Source organism: Perissodus microlepis, chromosome 5 (assembly GCF_051167445.1).
Source record: "Perissodus microlepis isolate ML-2025 ecotype Zambia chromosome 5, ASM5116744v1, whole genome shotgun sequence".
NCBI classification, from domain to species: Eukaryota; Metazoa; Chordata; class Actinopteri; order Cichliformes; family Cichlidae; genus Perissodus; species Perissodus microlepis.
Window position 1 is genome coordinate 14503572 of NC_140465.1, and position 18640 is coordinate 14522211.

Below are 18640 nucleotides of genomic sequence, written 5' to 3' on the forward strand. Positions count from 1 at the left end.
TTTCAGTATTCAGTTAATGTTTGCCACGGTTCCTAAATTAAAGGAACACACTTTATCCAGGAGATGTTTGGGAACTCTGTCAGTCATTTTAAAGAAAAAAGACTCCATCGCTGGATTCATCATCTCTGGGAATGAGGAAAACTCATTCATGTATGTCCAACACTTAGTTGGAATATGGGCTGACAACAAACGCTACCTTTTCTCCTGAATCACAGACGGGAAGTAAGCAACTGCTCCATCCTCATGTCACAGCCCTGCCCTGAGCAAAGCTTGTGGCAAACTGTGTGCTAAAACTGCCTGTTGTGTCTGATTAGCTTTAAGTTGTTTCCAGTTGTTTCTGGTCCCTGTACAGCTGCAGCGAGAGCTTGGGTCGCATTGCCAGCGGTAAGTCACACTGAGCAGGCAGGCCTGCACTTTGTCACCAATTCTGTTCATAATATTTATGGACAGAATTTCTATGGGCAGCCGGAGGTGGAGGGTAGAGGGTTTGGTGGTCTTTGAATATTGTCTCTGCTTTTTGCAGATGATGTGGTTCTGGTAGCTTCATCAGACAGTGACCTCCGGCTTGCACTGTGGCTGTTTTCAGCTGAGTGTGAAACACTGGATGAGAAGTAACACTTCTGACTATTAGGTCATGACTCTCAGATGGATAAGGGCGGTGTGAACACTCCAGGTCTAGCATGAGTTGCTACACCATATGGAAGAATTTAAGCATCTTAGGGTCCTGTTCACGTGATGGTGGAGTGGAAGACCAACAGGCAGGTTGGTGCTGATGTCAATTTATAGGTCAATTGTGTTTACATTCCACCTTCACCTATGGTCATGGGTGACTAAAATAATAAGACCAGGGATACAAGTGGGAGAAATGAAGGCTGAGGAGGTTGGTTATTTCAGCAGGACTCAGACTAAAGCCACTACTCCACACTAATAGGAGACAATTTAGTTGGTTTGGCATCTTATCAGGATGCCTCCGGGATGTGTCTCGGTGAGTGGTTGTGGTACAGGACATGCTGAAGAGGACTGGCTGGTTATTGGTTTCAATATGACCCAGACCCAGAGTTTTTTCATTTAATACAAATACAACAAAAACAATGTTTACTCAAAATTACTGAAAATGAACGGATACTAGAGTCAAAGGAAGCTTTAAAATAATAGTATGGATTACACTTGGAATAAAAGTTTTTTGTTTTGCATAATATGCTAACTAATAGTAACTTTGCAATAATTATAATATTTCTTTCTTGATATTAATATTAATTGCATAACTAATGTTGCTTTGAAAAGAAATCTATTAAATATTAAAGAAGTATATTAAATATATTGGTGGAATAAGGGTCACTAATATTATATATATTATATATACATATTTTATATATATTTTCCCAAAATGTAATGAACTTTAAAAAGTTCCTTCTAATTAAATAGCTACATCCACAGTACACAAATCTATCTGCCTTTATGCAATGTGGTCTTTTTGAAGGACTGAGACCTCAATGGCATAAGAAAAATCTTGTTACTTTGTGAAATAACAAGATAGGGAGTAATAGAGGTCCACGACATTTCCTCATAAATCAGCAAAATGTTATTTAAATTTTTCTTCCTTGCAAAGTTGAACATTTTTGCTGCCCACTGCTTGCTCCCAGAACCAAAGCACATTTTTTGACTCCATCCTTTACTGTCACCTCTCTCTGTTCCCTCTGTTGTTTGATTGACAGCTCCTCGCTGCGGCTCAGTTCTCTGCGTGCATTCGCAAGCTCTGCCTCGAGCTCAGTGACGCGGTGGTTAAGAGTGGCACAGTGCTCGCGGCTTTGAGCCAGCTCTTTATTGGTCCGATCCAGCAGCTCCTGAAGCTCAGACGCCCTGCTGCCGTCATCGTGGGCATCTATAGAGCCATTGGGAAGTCTCTGTAAGGCAGACACATACAATTAGCAGATCCATCATTATATACACTTTTCACATAAAATGCATCTCATGTGATACACAGATGCAAATCTACATGCTGTGTTTGTAGGGTATCTGATAAAGCTCTTGTTTTAGAGTTTTAGAGCTGATAAAGTTCTTGAGTGACCTAGATAAGAGTGGTGGGTTTTATGCATACAGGGTTGGGTTATGTGAGGGTAGGCTGCTATGTTGTTGTTTTGATGTTGTTTCTCTTCTTTCCCAAGCTCAGAGTGCAGTTAATTCCAGGCTCTTAATTAAACAAATCTTCAGGGACACATTCAGACAGCAACGCAGTGGGCAGCCAAAGTTAGTAGGACCCCCTCTGCTCCGTTGTGTTTCCATTTTGCCTGTGCATGACTTCCTTACAGAAACGTAAAGATTCACACAAATGCCCGGGGAGATAGGGCTAAATAGTGTGAAACTGTGTAATATGGCACACCTGGGAATCCATGAGTGGCTCCCTGTGACTGTAAAACAGCGTGGTACGAGCTCACGAACTGAGAGTGTGTCACTATCACTGTGTAGGACCCTGTAATGTTCTTGGATAGAGTAAATGCTGACAACAGCATTTTAATTTTGCGCTTTCTTGAATAAAAATATTCCTCACTGAGGGCTGGTTGCAACATCAGTCCGTTCTCACTCTCAACTTGTCAGGACTCGTCGGCTTTAGCGGCGTTTTTCACAGTGCAGGGTGGGCTAGCAGAGGTCACACAGAAGTCCCAGATGTGATAAGGCCAAAGGCATGTGGTGATGTTGTCATTGTCGGGGGACATGCAGTGATGACACTAGGAGCAGGTAACTGCTGTAGCCAAGAAAATGTCAGAGGTGCTTGACAGAAAAAGAGATTTTTGCCTTATATTGAATCTTTTATGTTGTGAAATGGCATATTTTAAAGCTAAAATAAACCTAGCTGCGCAATCTAATGCCTAAACCTAACCAAAAAAAAGGCATAAAAATGAAAAAAACTGTACCAGGCAGACAAACTTTTCTGGTTTGGCTTTTGTTCTTCCTCATGTGGAAAATTGACACTATAGGTGGTCCTGTGCAATGGAAAACGCTCTCATGGGGGTACCCCTTGTGTAGCAAGAAATGGTTCCTGACAAAGCATCTGCATGTAATGAGTTGGGAGTGAGAACTTGTGGCAAAACACTGCAGGGCAGTGGCTGTCAGCAGTGCAGCGGGTGTCATCGATAAATGTCCTAACAGAGTGTGTGTTTGCACACTTCACACTTTGTGACATCTAAACGGCACTCACCCCACTAATGGCCACACTCTAGCCAGTTCTCTCTTCTTTTCTCCCCCACTGCCTATCCTCCATGCTTTTGTTTTTTCTTAATAAAAAGTTGATACATTTCTTTTTAGATGTAAATCTTTGGTTTTTCTATCTGATCCACTCACAGTCACACGTGTTTGTTTCAGCCCCAGCCTCAAACCAGGCTTGAATGAAGGGCAAGAGTTAGTAATCCTTTTTCGCGATCAGAAAGGTAAAGGAAGATTTATGCTACCTTAGGCTCCTTTGTGTATAGATATGTGTGGGTCACTGTGTAGGAGGAAGACAGAAAGGAGATACAAAAGCAGACGGGCAGACAAATACTATCAGCAGGCACAAAATAAAACACATAGCACAAAAACAATCACACAGCCAGGAAGACCTTCCATGTAGGTTTGGATCCATCTGTTCGCTCCACTGAGTCACCATCCTTCCTCTGTCTCACCATGTTCAACTGCAATGTAGATTAAAAAGACCAAAAAAAGAACACTGAATAAACGTACTTACTTTTCTTGTCACTTAGTCGATCCAAGAACAGAACCCAGCCTCCCAAAGGGAAGCATGGCTGCCAGACAACAAGATCTCTCATGTTTTACATATCTGCAAATATGAATAATGCTCAAAAAAAAAAGAAAAGAGGTGCGAAGGAGGATTCGCTTTAGTCAAATAAGACTCTTTGATCAGTGCAATTTACAGTAACAAGGTTTGATTTTGAATCAAATTAAGAATTTGTTCTTTGTTTACCTTTTAATGTATAAATCAGGAATGTCAAACCCATTTTACATCGGTGTAAAGACATTTAGCTACACATTTAATCCCCGATAAGTATTAATTTCAACGACATGTCTCAGTTTGTCTACATGATAAATGTGTAAAATTACATTAAAAGATCTGTTTGCTGAAGACAAATTTTTCGGTAGATATTTGTATAGTAGGTAGTGAAAAACAACGGGGGAGGTCTTTATCAATAGAAAAGGCTGGAAACGTATTAAAATAGAGTTAAAAGTTCTAAATCTATGCGCTCCTTCACCTTTCCCAAAGCCTAATTGGGCCGAATTGGAGTCTTTGCGAGGACAAGTCTTGCCCCTGAGCCCTATGTTTCACACATCTATACATAGATGTTTTATGTATATGAACAGAGGATTGAGAAGACAGAGACTCTCACACAGCGTGATACGCAAATTGTATATCCGATCACACTCGAGGCATTACCAGATGTCAACTAGGGATTGAGCAGATGTTTTACTTACCATCAACGACACACACACACACACACACACACACACACACACACACACACACACACACACACACACACACACACACACACACACACACACACAAAAACTCTGCACATAGATATGCATTACTCACCTCTTGCGTGGTAGTTGCTAGCTGCCCCTCCAGGGTGGCAACCCTCTCCAGAGCCACCCGAAGCCTCTCTCGCACCTGCCAAACACACCGTCCACACGTTTAATCAGTTATTTTTAGCTTTCAAGGCAAAGCAATCTAAACTACATGATTTTTAGTTTTCACTTTTATATTAATATAGAGTCAGATTATTTTTTCATCTGCATCCATTTGCTGTCCAATTCTGCTGCCAATGCTGTTTTCTCTTAATAAAGTCTCATGACTTCAGCCACTGTCTGTTTTTGTCCTAAACAGAGGTTCATCAATAACAAAGAAACAGTGAAAAAGGGCAAAAATTCTGTTAAAAGACACATTTGAAGCAAGAAACTGTTAAGATATTGTGTCCTCAAGTTTCTAGATTTGTCATTTACTTGTCAGAACTAACCTCAATCATGCACTATGTGTATGTGTGTGTGTGTGTGTGTGTGTGTGTGTGTGTGTGTGAGAACGAGCGAGAGAGTCCACCTTTTCATCCAGAGCCTTGTGGTGTTCAAAGAGCGACTTCAGAGCTTTGAGGACCTCCACCTCGCTGGAGACTCCAGATGGTGGGGGTGCCTGTCTTTTCACCACTGTCATTCTCAGACTACGTTCGTGACGAGACACCAGACACTCCAGGTGCTCCAACAGCAGCTACAGCACGAACAGACACACACCAATGTATGCATGACCAAAGAGAATTCTAATTCCAGAAACATTTTTGTTTTCATCAGCGTCAAACACACGCACGCCCTCAAAGACACACACGCACACACATAGACACACATACCCTGGTGTTGTTCCTTTCTGCTTTCAGCTCAGATATTTCCTCCTCTTTCTCCAGCAGCTGCTCGCGGCATATGTTCAGCTCCTTTGTGAGGGTGGCAAACTCCTACACAACAAATACACACACAACACCCATACAGAGGTTAATACTGTATCACTGATCGAGGTAATGGCTGAGTGCGTTTGTTTAACTGAGCACGAATCCAGCTGCAGTCTCGTAGTTAAAGAGTGTATGCATGTGGCCGAGCTGTTTGGTGGCCAGACACAAGCACAAACAAGAGGAACACATTATCAGCAGGGGATGTCAGGGCACACTTAAATAATGGGCAGTCTAGGGTGGCTTCTCCAAAAAGAAAAGTGTTCTTGTGTGAGAGATGATGTCTGGGAAAATTTTTTCTGTGCATCTGCGATAAGAGGTTGTCTAAGAGGCTGGAAATTCCATGACTCACTAGGTACAAAAACAGCACTATCTGAGCTGAATAAACAAAATGTGAGCTGTGCCACTCTGCCTACCTCAGTGTCTGGGTAATTTTCTGGCCCTTACATTGCTGTATTGTTGGTGGGGTCACGTCAGTGCTACTACAGATAAGATTACGAACTTCTCATGAAACAACAAGTTTGTTCCACGGTGAAAAAGTCTCTCAGTTCTTGCAAGTGTCATTTCTATAAATTATAGAACTGACAATGATGAGAACACCGCCAGGTGTCATTTATAATACACCAACCTCAGTTACTGACAGAAGGCTATACACTTCACTGAAGCTTTTACGTACTTGCAAGTAGGGCTGGGCTATATCATACCGTTCACGGTAATACCGGTGTAATGTTGGGCAACGATAAGAAAATAAAATATCGCGATAGATATGGGTAAAACATGCGCAGTGCCTTTGTTTACATACGCACATGGCAGCGACACAGAATGAGAAGAGCGAAAGCGGGTCATTGAATGAAACAGATGAACCAGAATTGGTTTGTAAAAATGCTGCAACTTCAGTGGTGTGGAACTGGTTTGGCTTTCATCCGTCAGATACACAACAAAGCACTATTTTTGGTAGCGGGCCGTCGTTATTACGCACACTTAAAATCAATCCTTTGATTTTTCTGAAAATTGACAGTGCCCCTTATAATCCCGTGTGCCTTATTTATGAATTCTGGTTGTGTTTACTGACCTCGAAACGATTTTATGTCGTACACGAAAATCTGTCAAATGTTTCAGTACGACACGTCTCGCGGAGTGATACGTACTGTGCTTCAACATAATATTTGCGTATTGTGTGTGTATAACCTCTTTTTAAGTTTTGTGGATATTATACATGGTTATGCTGAGGATATGTCGGCCAATTTCCACTGGAAATGCCTTTTGGTTAAACTGTCAGCAAGGATTTGCATTTGCACTGTTAATTTTTTATATAACTTTAATGCACTTAAAAAAGCTGCTTGTTTAAGTGAAAATACATCGATGTGTTTTTTTTGCACTAATAAAGTTGTGGAGTTGTAAAGTATTTTGTCTAGTGTCAATTATATCGTCAGTTATATCGTTATCGCAAATTTTCAAATGTATATCGTGATAAATATTTTTGGTCATATCGCCCTGCTCTACTTGCAAGCACTGAATGTCCTTTAATGCTGCATTTGAAAACCTTGAACAATGAGTGCCTTGATGCTTGGTTTCTGGGCGATCCACTCAGTTTCTTTAAGACTTCTTATATTCAGCCATTTTGTACATTTAGGCCGCTTGTACTATGTGTAACATAGTACAGACAATAACACAGTTGCTATGAGGAGGAGTGATGCATAAAATAGGCTGAAACATAGTTTCGAACAATCATTAGGAATTTTGGGAAACATGCTTTTCATTTCTTGTCAAGCAAAGCCTGATATGATAGCTTTAAAAAGTTACACCTAACAGTCATAGAGGAAGAAAGCCGTAGCGATAGATGTAGCTTCTTCCTGTATCAGGAAGAAGGAACACAAGAAGCTCAAGAATGACCAAGGGCTGGGAGTGGCTCCAGCAGATCCCAGGACTGACATCTGAAATCTCCAGAAGAGCGGAGTCCAAGGAACAGCAAAGATACTATACAGGACCCTCAGGCTAGCAGGCCACTGGTAGAGGACCCGAGCTTAAAGGATAAAGATTTAAATTTTTAAAAAATGTTTTATTGCTCTTAATTTTGGATAGAGCATGGCTTTTTAAAACAATTTTCAGTCTTTATTGTTTAGCTAAGCTAACTGGCTAAGCTTACTGGCTTGTTAACATGTTAGCGTGTGTATGCACATTTGAAAGTTAAAATTTTAATACAAAAAGTGTTCTTCTCTGTTCCTACTGCCACAGAAGTCTCCAAATCTACTAGAGATATCAGCGCTCCCTTTCTAAGCAACCGCAAATGTCCCACACATTATAAATTTGATGGACATTTTATGCTCTTTTGGCGCCGTAAATAGATGGCTCCATTACCTTTAATAGTTTGGGAGATGGCTGTCATAGAACTGCGGTTTTCTGCCGTAAGTTTGATTCTTTTATAGTACATAAACTTTAATGGAGTTTCACCTGACCATACAATGCTTCATTTTGGGGGCAAACTAGTGCTTTAAATGACAGCAGTAAAAAGGTTTGTGTAGACGTTACACAAAAGTAGTTGTTGGCCTATCTGTACCTCACAATGTACTTTACGAGTATATGAATCTGAATATGAGTTAACACAATGCAGCTCATCCTACCTCCTTACAACCATAATACATAATAATAACATATACATAATACATACAACATCCATGCTAATTCTGATACTGTCACGTCTTCACATGCACTGGTTTGAGAGATAATGGTCCACATCCTGTTAAACTCAGATAAATCAAGAAAGGCTTTAACAGGTTCTCACTGTAATCTTTTGATCAGTGGAAGGAAAGGTGATGTGTCACCACATGGCTTTTTATGCACTAGTGGTGAATGGTAATGGACTGGTTCTTATATAATGCTTTTCTACTCTAACTGGGCACTCAAAGCACTTTACACAACTTGCCTCATTCACACAAGCATTTATTTCTATGCTCTATGTAAATGCTTCTATCTACCATTCACAGACATTTCATTCACACAGACCAATCTTCCGATTAGTAGCTGACCTGCTCTACCACTTGAGCTATAGCCACCCACCCCACTAGTGTTATTAATGGTTAATGTAACCTATGTGAAGTCAATCCTTATGTCAGAGGGTGCTTCCTGGTCTCACAGCCCCACATCTAATCCACTTTCCTATGTGATTTTCTGTTATTCTGTCTGCAATCGATTAGATGTACTCGATTAGATGAGGTACTAAAAGTGCTGCTGCTACACTCTACATCAGAGACCCAGTCGGTGGCACACACATCTCCTGCTGGAAGTTGATTTTTAATATTTTTCCCCAATCGATCACACTGGAACAAAAATTGGATAGCTGTTTGTTCACCGAAGTCTGTGCATCTGTGTGTGCTCGAGTGTGTGTGCGTTTGTTTTGTCCATGTTGTCTGAATGTCACTTGGTGCTTTGTTGGCATTTCCTGTGAGCTCGGCTGTAGTCCAAACCAATACCCAGCGGCTTACGGTCTCTCTGCTTGTCCAACACACACACACATCCACTTACAAACATATGCTTTTTCCTGAAGCTTGCTGCAGCTACGACACCGCACTCCTGATCTCACGTTTTGCACAGATGACCTAAACACCAGCCCTGACTAGGAGATGTGTTTTTTAAAGTTAGAATGGAAATGTTCCACAACTGCAGCCCTACATGAAACTGGCACCACAGTGGCAATACACTGACAGGTGTGAAAATATGTTCCAAGACATGCCCCATTTGCACTGGCCTTCACCAGCAAAGCAGATGTGCTGATAAATTATCACTACTGAAGAATCTCTAGAGACCCTCTGCAATATTATACTAGCATTATAAGATAAAAACGCACATTTATATGAGAGAGGATGAACTACTAAATATAAATAAAGATATCATGCATTGCATTTGTAAGTTTGATTTAAATTTTAATCAAGAGGTTAATGCATCTTAGTGGGGAAATGAAATTTTATCCGAGTTCTGTTACTGTAAACTTTGAAGAGGCTAATGATGTCAGTAGCTGATGTAGGGGGATGACCCACACTGCTCTCAGTACTTTTAATTAGCCCCACATTTCAGTCTTACCTTTAGCTTTACACTAATGATGCTGCTCTTTCTGCCAGTGTCTACCACTGTGCCACACGTTTGTGATATTTAACACGTCTGCATGGATTAGTAATTTGAATGTCATGAGAAAAAAAAGATATGCGTCTCTTAATTTTGCTTGGTGCTTTTAATATTTATTCTGTCATCTGACTCCAGCATACAGATGAGATATAAAAACTTTTTTTTAATAAAAAAACAACATTACATCCAGCAGGAAAGGCAGATTCTCTTCTATAATGACCCAGCTGCAACTCAGCTGGGTCATTATTATCTAAATAATACATTAAAACAAACCCACACACCATATATAAATAAACATATTGATCTCTGCATTTCTATTTATCCTCTCTGGTGTGCTGCAAGCAAAAAAAATATATATATAAAAAAATTATAATAATAATAAAAAAAATGACTTTGGAGCAGAGGGGAGGAATGAATAGGATCGAGAGAGGAAACGAGTGACAAGAGGAAAGGGGAAAATGGGTCAGCTTGTTCATTTTACTTTCCCTTATTCCACAGGGTCCACAGGGGTGCATCAATAGACGTGCTCGGCCCAAATCCGCCAACAGATGTTAGAACTCGCTCTCTCTTTCAATCATGACAAAAAAGGCTCAACAGGCAACCTCTTGCGTTTTCTAGTTCATCTCTTCATCCCTTCATCTCTCTCCCAATCGCAACATGTAAAAAAGACAACAGCAAACACACACAGAGAAAATGCAAATGGGGGAAACATGCACCGTCATGAAGGAAAGATACGGATGCATGATTTGGAGTATTTATAAAGTATATAAAAAACACCTGTAACATATAACACATTATCTGCTGAATGACTTCCTTTTAACTGCCGTTACTGCCTTTGACTTTGTGCTCTTTTTCAAAACCAAACGCACTATATAACCTTCACCACTCAAAACACAAAGAAAAAAGAAAAGGTTAACGTTTCCGAAACAACGGCACAATACATGCTGACGAAAACTTTGACATCTGTCAGGGTGCATATTGTACAGAGCCGAGAGAGAAGACTCCGGGTGTCTGGAGGAACACGGCTGCCTCCAACCACAATGTAAGATAGCAAGTGGTTACCAAACACTGCTGAGCCCAGACATTGTAAAGGGATTTCTCCCTTTCCCTTCCTTAAGCAGTTTGGGATTAAAGGATGAAAAAAATGCTGTGTGTATATGTGTGTGTGTGTGTGTGTGTGTGTGTGTATGTGTGTGTGTGTGTGCAGAGAAGGAGAAGGCAAAAGATTGGAGTGGAGTCAGATAAAAAAAAAGGGCTAAAAGAGCCCCCACCACACACACACACACACACACACATGCAATTCAAAAAAGCTGTATAAGATTTATTGTGGCTGCGGTTATCCTTTTCTACTTGTGTGTGAGTGTATTTTTGTGTTTTCGTTGTATGTGTGCAGCGTGCATAGAGGTCGGTACTATGGGGACTCGACCTACACCACACACCTGAACCATATCTGAGGCCGCCCCCTCAGCTGCTCATTCACATCTCTCGCATCCATGATAACAGATATGGAGGATACAGTCAATGTCAAAATAACAGTAGAGCTCACTTTGCTGGATGGTCATTGTCTCAGCATCAAAGGTAAAGCGTTGTGAGATTGTGGAATTTATTGGTGAATTATGTGTGTGTGTGTGTGTGTGTGTGTGTGTGTGTGTGTGTGTGTGTGTGTGTATGGGAGAGGGGTTAGGAGGTGGTCATCAGAACTGACGTGGTTATATTTCACCTTGCCAGTTATTTTCTGTTGTGTGAGAAAACTGACTGAGTTCAGAGGACCTGATCATGACAGATACTGGCCCTTCGCACCTTAACACCTTGTCAACACTACATCACACTACTCTTCATTCCAGATGCAGCAGTAGAAAGAGCCCTTCCTTCTTCTTTTGTTATTTAATTCCTCTAAATGTATCCCAGTGAACTATGCAGTATTTCATTTCTGCTCTTAAAGTTAAAAGTACTGCTCATCAGACCAAATCCCAGCACTGACTATAACTCTTTATACACTCAACACCAGGGGAATACTGCTTTCTAGTATTCTGCACCACATAAAGGGAATCCAAGACTTTCTCCACTGGCTGATCTTTGGCTTTTAAATTTCCCAGTTACTTGTATAAGAGATTGGAAAGTAATGAAATAGACCTTTTAATTTCTATTCTTATTGATGTAATCACTGTGAAAATACCCAGCGTGGCACCTTCTCTGACTGTGATCCTTAATAAATTAATACATCAATCATATTCAATCCATCCATCTGTCCATTTTCTTATGCTTATCCAATTAAGGGTCGCAGAGGGCCTGGAGCAAATCCCAGCTGTCAAAGGGAAAGAGGCAGGGTACAGCCTGTCACAGGGCTAACACAGAAAACCACTCACACCTACGGCCAATTCAGAATCAGCAATTAAGTTAACATGCATGTCTTTGGACTTTGGGAGGAAGCCAGAGTGTCTAAAGGGAACCCAAGAAGAGACAGGGAAAACATGCAAACACCACACAGAGAGGCTCCAGTCAGACAGTGGATTCAGACCTCGGACCTTTTTGCTGTGAGATGACAGTGCACCATCATGTACCACACTATCATACTGCCACAGTCAATCATAGTCAAAGAAAACACAGAATTTCCTCTTAATCTGCTTTGACAGTGTTATGTCCTTATATAACTTCATTCAAGATTTAAGAGATTTAAATTGAATTTATACATCTTAGAATCTACTGAAACAGTATCAACATGTCCTGGACTACAGTAGGAGTAATTCATTTATCTTCTGGTAATATCACTTAACAGTATGCTTGTTGATATAGGAGCACACAAACATAAATGGACCACGATGATGCTAACAGTGAAAATCTGGCAATTTGGCACTAACCCACTACACTGTGACTTTTCCAACTCTTTTTTTACGTGCAGAAATTCTCATCAGTGTCTCCACAGCTCGTTGGCAAACTGGGATTTGTTAACGAGAGTCAAAAATTCACAGAAATGTAAACTATCTCACTTGATACTCCTGGACGTTGTGTCCTTAGAATGAATTTATAAACTGATCAGTTGTACTTCTAAAATGTGTGACAGGATTTACAAGACAGAGAGTGAAGCCAAAGCAAACATGAATGGACGCTTGCCAGAGCTTGAACGCGCTGAGGTCAAGCAGTTCCTCTCTGAGCATCAGCAGGTGGAAGGAAAGGAAACAAGGGACACTTGTGACTAAGCAAGACAGGAAAGCGAGTGAAGCTGTAAACATTCGCACATCACATCATATTCACATGATTCACAGGACAGGGTTGTGTTACATGATATCATTTATGCTAATTTATGATCTCGCACATCAGCAGCTTGAATATATTTTACATCTCTACAAAACAGATACACATTCTAAACATCAATTTGGACACTGTTTATCATTATGTCATTAGGTTTATTCTATGGTGATGTTTATTGTACTCATCACGGCATCTTATATGAAAAAGTTGCATGGTCTCTGTGGCCAAGGGATTTGACAGACACATGCTACGGTTTCTATATAAGGCCATCATTGGCGAACTGCCAATGTACATCACTTCTATGCTACACTAGTGCTATGGGTAATATTAAACTTGGTCCAGTGCGTTTTACTGCACGTTCATACTGCACTTAGATGACTGGTGGTTAGTTTTTCTTTTTCTCCAACCACCCCGATTTCTACACAGTGCACCCTAACAATGAATTCCTCGATAAATTCGTTTTTGCAAATTATTTAGCTTCTGTTTTCAGTTGCTTTAATTAATTTGCTTCTTGTATCTTCTATAATCTTGAATCCTAAATTAATTGTATTTTTATGTTGTTTTTCATATTTTCTTTTATTTTATTGTTTGCAATCTTTTAAATGGTATGATGTAAGCTGACCAGCTATATCAAGAAGAGTTGTTAAAGCTAGGGTAAAGACAAAAGCGACAATAAGTGAGCAGCAGTATTCAGCTCTCTGTCACAATTATGACTATAAATAGTTTTGGTTTACCCACTTTTCTGTCTGTGGATGAGCAATAGCAGTGAAAAAGTTCAGTTCTGCCTATAGAGTTCACTAAAGTCTAGCTGAACAGCTGTTGCAAATACACCAAGATATCAAGTGTTTTTTCTGCATAAAGTTATACAATGCACACTCATGATAATGCACTGGTGAGGCTAAATCTTTTCAGATTTAAACCACAGAACTGTTCATTTGCTGTGGAGAGGCAAAGAAAAGCAAGCTACAATACAATATCAGAGATTATGTCTACTGACTAAATTCCTTTCACATGCACACATCAAAAGACAACTGTCTACACCAACTGTGATGTAAATCTTGGTAATTCACCAAGGGATGCCACAGCAAAGATGAATGCAGGGTCAGAGACTGGAGAATGAGTGAGTCCCTGGAGAGATTCAGATATCACAGCTCTGTAACTCTTCACCACTGCAGAGAGAGGAAGAGCGAGGTGGCAAACAGCCGAAAGGTGGACTCGACCTTCCTCTGGCAAATCTTAATCAGCACGCACACACACAGACACACACACAGACACACATATAGACACAAAAGCGCGAACCTACACAAGAGCCATGACGAAACAACACCTAGCTGGGGTGTTGGCCCTAAAGTAGCCAGTGAGTAATCTGTTGCCATGACGCCACCTCTCACACTGCTGCCAACGCCATGGCAACAGCTCATTAGGAAAGTGTTTGAGCAGCAGACAAACTTTGCATAAAACATTTCATCAAATGAATGCAGATACATTCTGTTGCACACACTACAACACAAACATGCACAAAGCCGCTGAGAGGTTTTCCTTCTGTATGATGGCGTGACAGCACTTGAGACTGGGGAAGGATGCAGCAGCAGCAGCTGACTGCAGCACTTGACAGATCCCAGCTCAGACTGATGCTCTGGAGGCACGAGTATAACCAAAAACTTTTCCGAAAGTTTTCCTACAGAAGGCACAGTGTGGAAACTAAACAACAATACGAACCCTGATGGCTGGGACAGATGTGTTTTAATACATCTGTCCCAGCCATGTATTAAAATACATCTGTCCCACTGCACCAGCGTAGGCTGAATTGCTCATAATTCAGCCTACGCTGTTTTCCCTGTTAAAGTACTGGCGAATAAGTTTGACAAAGTTAAATTGTTGTTTTACAGTTTCTAACTCTAAGAAATGAATGAATTAATGTCTGGCTCTCTTCCACATTGTGTCTTTGGTCCTGTCTTCCTCTGAACACCCCCAACCAGTCACGGCAGATGGCTGCTCCTCCCTGAGCCTGGTTCTGAGCCGGAGGTTTCTTCCTGTTAAAAGGGAGTTTTTTCTCTCATTATCGGCAAGTGCTTGGTCAAAGGGGGTCTTTTGACTGTTGGGGTTTTCTCTCTATTATTGTAGAATACAAGCTTTGAAGCTTAATACTGTTAACTGTTTGGCTGCCATCACACTATTTTAATGCTCTGATGGTGATCTAGATAATGAGCTTATTAGTTTATGCTCCTGTCCATGTATTTGTAGTTGAATTGTACAATTACAGAAATGTTGTAGTTTTTTTCCCACCATATTAAATCTAGCCAGAGGTCTACAGGAGTCTTGGTCCTTTTCGTTGACCAGTATTAAACCTTAGTATAAGTTGCCAGATTCCATATTACACGTCCACTCCAATCAAAGTTTAATGAACTGAAATAACAAAAACTTCTAAATTAACATTTTGATCTTAAACATTTACATTCCCATACGTCCTTGCACCTACCTAGCTTTCTGTTGATATTATTGTCTTCAAAGGCATCACCACTTACACCATTTATAGTATTCAGGACTACTCTTAAAGAATTCATGTACAAGCTTACCTGGATTTTTACAGAAATATGTTAAAGTGCAGGCAAAGCACCTTAGAAATAAAAGGACAAAACTTCCCCAGATATGTAGTTTTCTAAAACACTGATAAAAATCAAAGTGAAAATAGTTTAAATTATTTTTTGAGGGTTTTAAATAAAACCTAGGAGAAAGTCTGCTGTAAAAATATGCATATCAAAAGTTTTAAAACAGCGAGATTTCAGAGCACAAAAATGGCACGGTGTATTGTATTGCACAAGATGGCATAGCTGGCACATCGGGCATGTCTCCGTGTTTCAGAATATCACATTCAGCGTGCAAATAGGTGTCAAATCCCTCCAAGTTTCCCAACTTTCTTTCCTCCTCCTCCGTGCCATTGAAGGCCTAAACCCAGAATAGCATCCATTCGTGTATCAGAGTTTTCTTCATCAAAGCAAAACAAAACCTGTGCCAGAAAAGGGGACAAAAGAAAGAGAGGAAGGATGAGAGGGGAATACTTCCTCTGCTCGGTTGAAAGGAGAAGCACAAAGAGTTTTTGTTGCGCATCAGTAGAGTCTGTCTCTTGCACGCGTGCCGTAACAAGCATAAGGCAAGTCAAGCATGCACAGCAGTCACAGAAAAAGAGAGAGTTCATAATCAGTGTATGACAGATATCTATCTCTATTATATTCACAAACAATGGAAGTTGAAAACGTGCTACTAACCACATGAACCAGTGAAAAGCTCTGTTGGTGACGGTGTACCCACATTTCTAAATGAATATGCAATTTGCTTTACTGCGAGGCATTAATCATTCTTTGCAGAGTGATTGAGGCATAGTGGTGAAAAGGAAGGAGGAGGAGGGAGGAAGAGGAGGTGGAGAGAAGGCCATATCTCAGACCTAGAAAAGAGCCATCAGCACTGAAATCAATACTCAGGCAAGGACATGTGGAGACCGCAGAGTGAGCTATTTGAGCTGAAGGCAATCCTTCACTGGAAATATCCAAACACTGCATGAATGCCGAGTCCCTACCTGGTACATGTAGGTGTTAAAGTGGGTCCCATTCTGAAGGTGGATCTTGACTGTAGGGTTCATGGTGAATGCTAAACATATCAGAGCCTTCAAATGGACCCCCCTTAAAATGAGAGACAGGAAGAGGATGAGGAGTAGTAGGTAAAGGGGGTGAGGATGGTGGAACGGAGGGATAATTCCTCAGAATCCTGGTCCACAAAGAGTGCAGCAGGGCTAGATAAAACTCCTGTACTGCTCCCTCTGCCAGTCGCTCGGACAACAGCACTCCACTAGTCAGTCTGATATTATTACAGCCTGGGATGAGACACGGCAGGAAAGAAGAATACAAAAACAGGGAGCGGGAGAGCAATAGAAAAAGTGAGGGTAGAGAGATGGATAAACAGGGGCAGGCTGAGGAAAAGAAAGTATGATATTTGGTCAGCGATAAAGACAGAATGAGACAAGAAAGATGAGGATGAAGGAGGGAGGAGAGAGAGCAGCTCGTAGCGCATCAGCTGACAGAGGAAGGAAGGGGCAGGGTTTAGACGAGGACTTGGGGCTCTGGCCACCTGTTCTGTGTTGCTTACTCACACACATATACACTTGCTCGCAGACATGAAAGTTCTGGCACTTAGTGCAGAGGGAGTTTTTAAATCACATTTGGCTGTAATGCTGAGAATTAGCATGAAATTAAACGCTCTATTTCCTCCTAATAAAAAAAAAAAAACTCCAGTCACTGCTTACTCAACATAAATTCAACAGACCCATTTTCCTCCAGCGTGACATTGCGTGTGCCGAATCTTTCTACTTATAAATGATAGCCTGCTTTGTCCCTTCTCTCCCGGTATAATAGCACAGTGCATGCACTTGGCTGGTCTGAAAGCCCCTCTGGTGATTTATACAGATTGTTAAATCTGCTTTATGATCACAAAGCTAGTTTGTTTTTATTTTTCTGTGGATAAACTGAGTCGTGATAATAATTTTACAATTCCAATAATCACTAAAACTTACCAAATTAAACAGATCACGTGACCCCTAATTAGTGGAGCCACATGATTCTTGGCAGTTGAACACAGCTAACAGCTTGGGACGCTATGGTTACGACTATACCACTATTACTGGAAATGTTCGCAGTGCCAATATGAAGATGTCACGTCAAAACACAATTCACTGTGTAGAAAACATAGACATAACCAGCATCAATTGGTTTCTAAAAAGACCAGTTTTGAAGCATAGCTGCCGCAAGGTTAGGAAATACTATTATGTAATTTATTTATACGCAATTCCTAAACTCATTTCCCTCCTTTATTACTGCTTGAGGGTCTCTCTGCCTTCAGTTTTGTATTTAATAGATGAAACGCACGCTGTAATGGCTTGAGATCAGGGGACTGACCTTGACACTGAGGATTTAAAAGCTACAGTACAACTGATCTCCAGTCAGTTTTGCAGCATTTTGAGGGATCTGTCATTCACACTTTCTGCCATGTTATCAATAACAGTGCCACTGCCATGTTTGACAGATGATGTGAGTGTAACCGGTGGTTTGTGCCTTTTTTTAAAAAAAAAAGTCCTCTGTATTTCCATTCATGAACACATGACGATAGCATACAATAGTATGGCTACCTCCTCAAGAGTATTCTTGACTTGGTCTGATATTGTGAAGATTTTCTTATGCATGGAAATAATTCATGCACTCTTCTGTGGTCTTTCAGGGCTTTTGTTGTGAATTTCTTCTTCTTAAGAATGAACCAGTCTGTTGATTGGGCAATGTTGGTGGTTTTAAGTGTAATGGTCTTACTCATTTGCACTGACATCTAACCCTGAAATGTTATAAAAAAACATATTCAAGGCTTTGAATCAACTTATTACATCTGCTTCATTTGTCATTAAATACCAAGGAAACAGGCCTCACCTGGCCATGAAACTGCTTGTTAGTCAACTCTCCGATTATCTTTTGAGCCTCTGGAAATGGTGGATTGTGTATGAAAGTAGATGTAATTCTTACAAAACTTATTCAAAACTTGTGTAAAACTCACTGAATTAAAGCTAAAGACAAATCAAGTATTGATTTGAAATCCCTGTGGAGGTGTACTGGAGAAGAAGAGAAATCCCTTTTGTTGCATCAGGAGGGGCATCCAGTGTAAAACTCTGACAAAGCAAACATACAGAGCAACACACTGTGGTAAGTCCTAGTGACAAGGGAGCAGGCAAAAGCAGCTTCTTTTTTACCTAAATGTTG

The 18640-nt window shown here is 40.7% G+C and overlaps 1 protein-coding gene across 5 annotated transcripts in view; it reads right to left on the minus strand.

Annotated features, from left to right (window-relative positions):
* ppfia4 (PTPRF interacting protein alpha 4) overlaps nt 1-18640 on the minus strand; it is a 71754-nt gene that overhangs the window by 14774 nt on the left and 38340 nt on the right. For 4 of the 5 annotated variants that reach the window (XM_084928071.1, XM_084928074.1, XM_084928070.1 and 1 more), the window contains exons 3-7: nt 5388-5489; nt 5087-5251; nt 4586-4660; nt 3594-3665; nt 1683-1904 (exon numbers count right to left, since the gene is read on the minus strand). In XM_084928071.1, coding sequence (XP_084784197.1) covers nt 1683-1904; nt 3594-3665; nt 4586-4660; nt 5087-5251; nt 5388-5489 — 636 coding nt within the window. Of the gene's footprint in view, nt 1-1682; nt 1905-3593; nt 3666-4585; nt 4661-5086; nt 5252-5387; nt 5490-16422; nt 16847-18640 lie in introns of those variants that run through there. The other variant, XM_084928075.1, reaches the window with a different exon arrangement.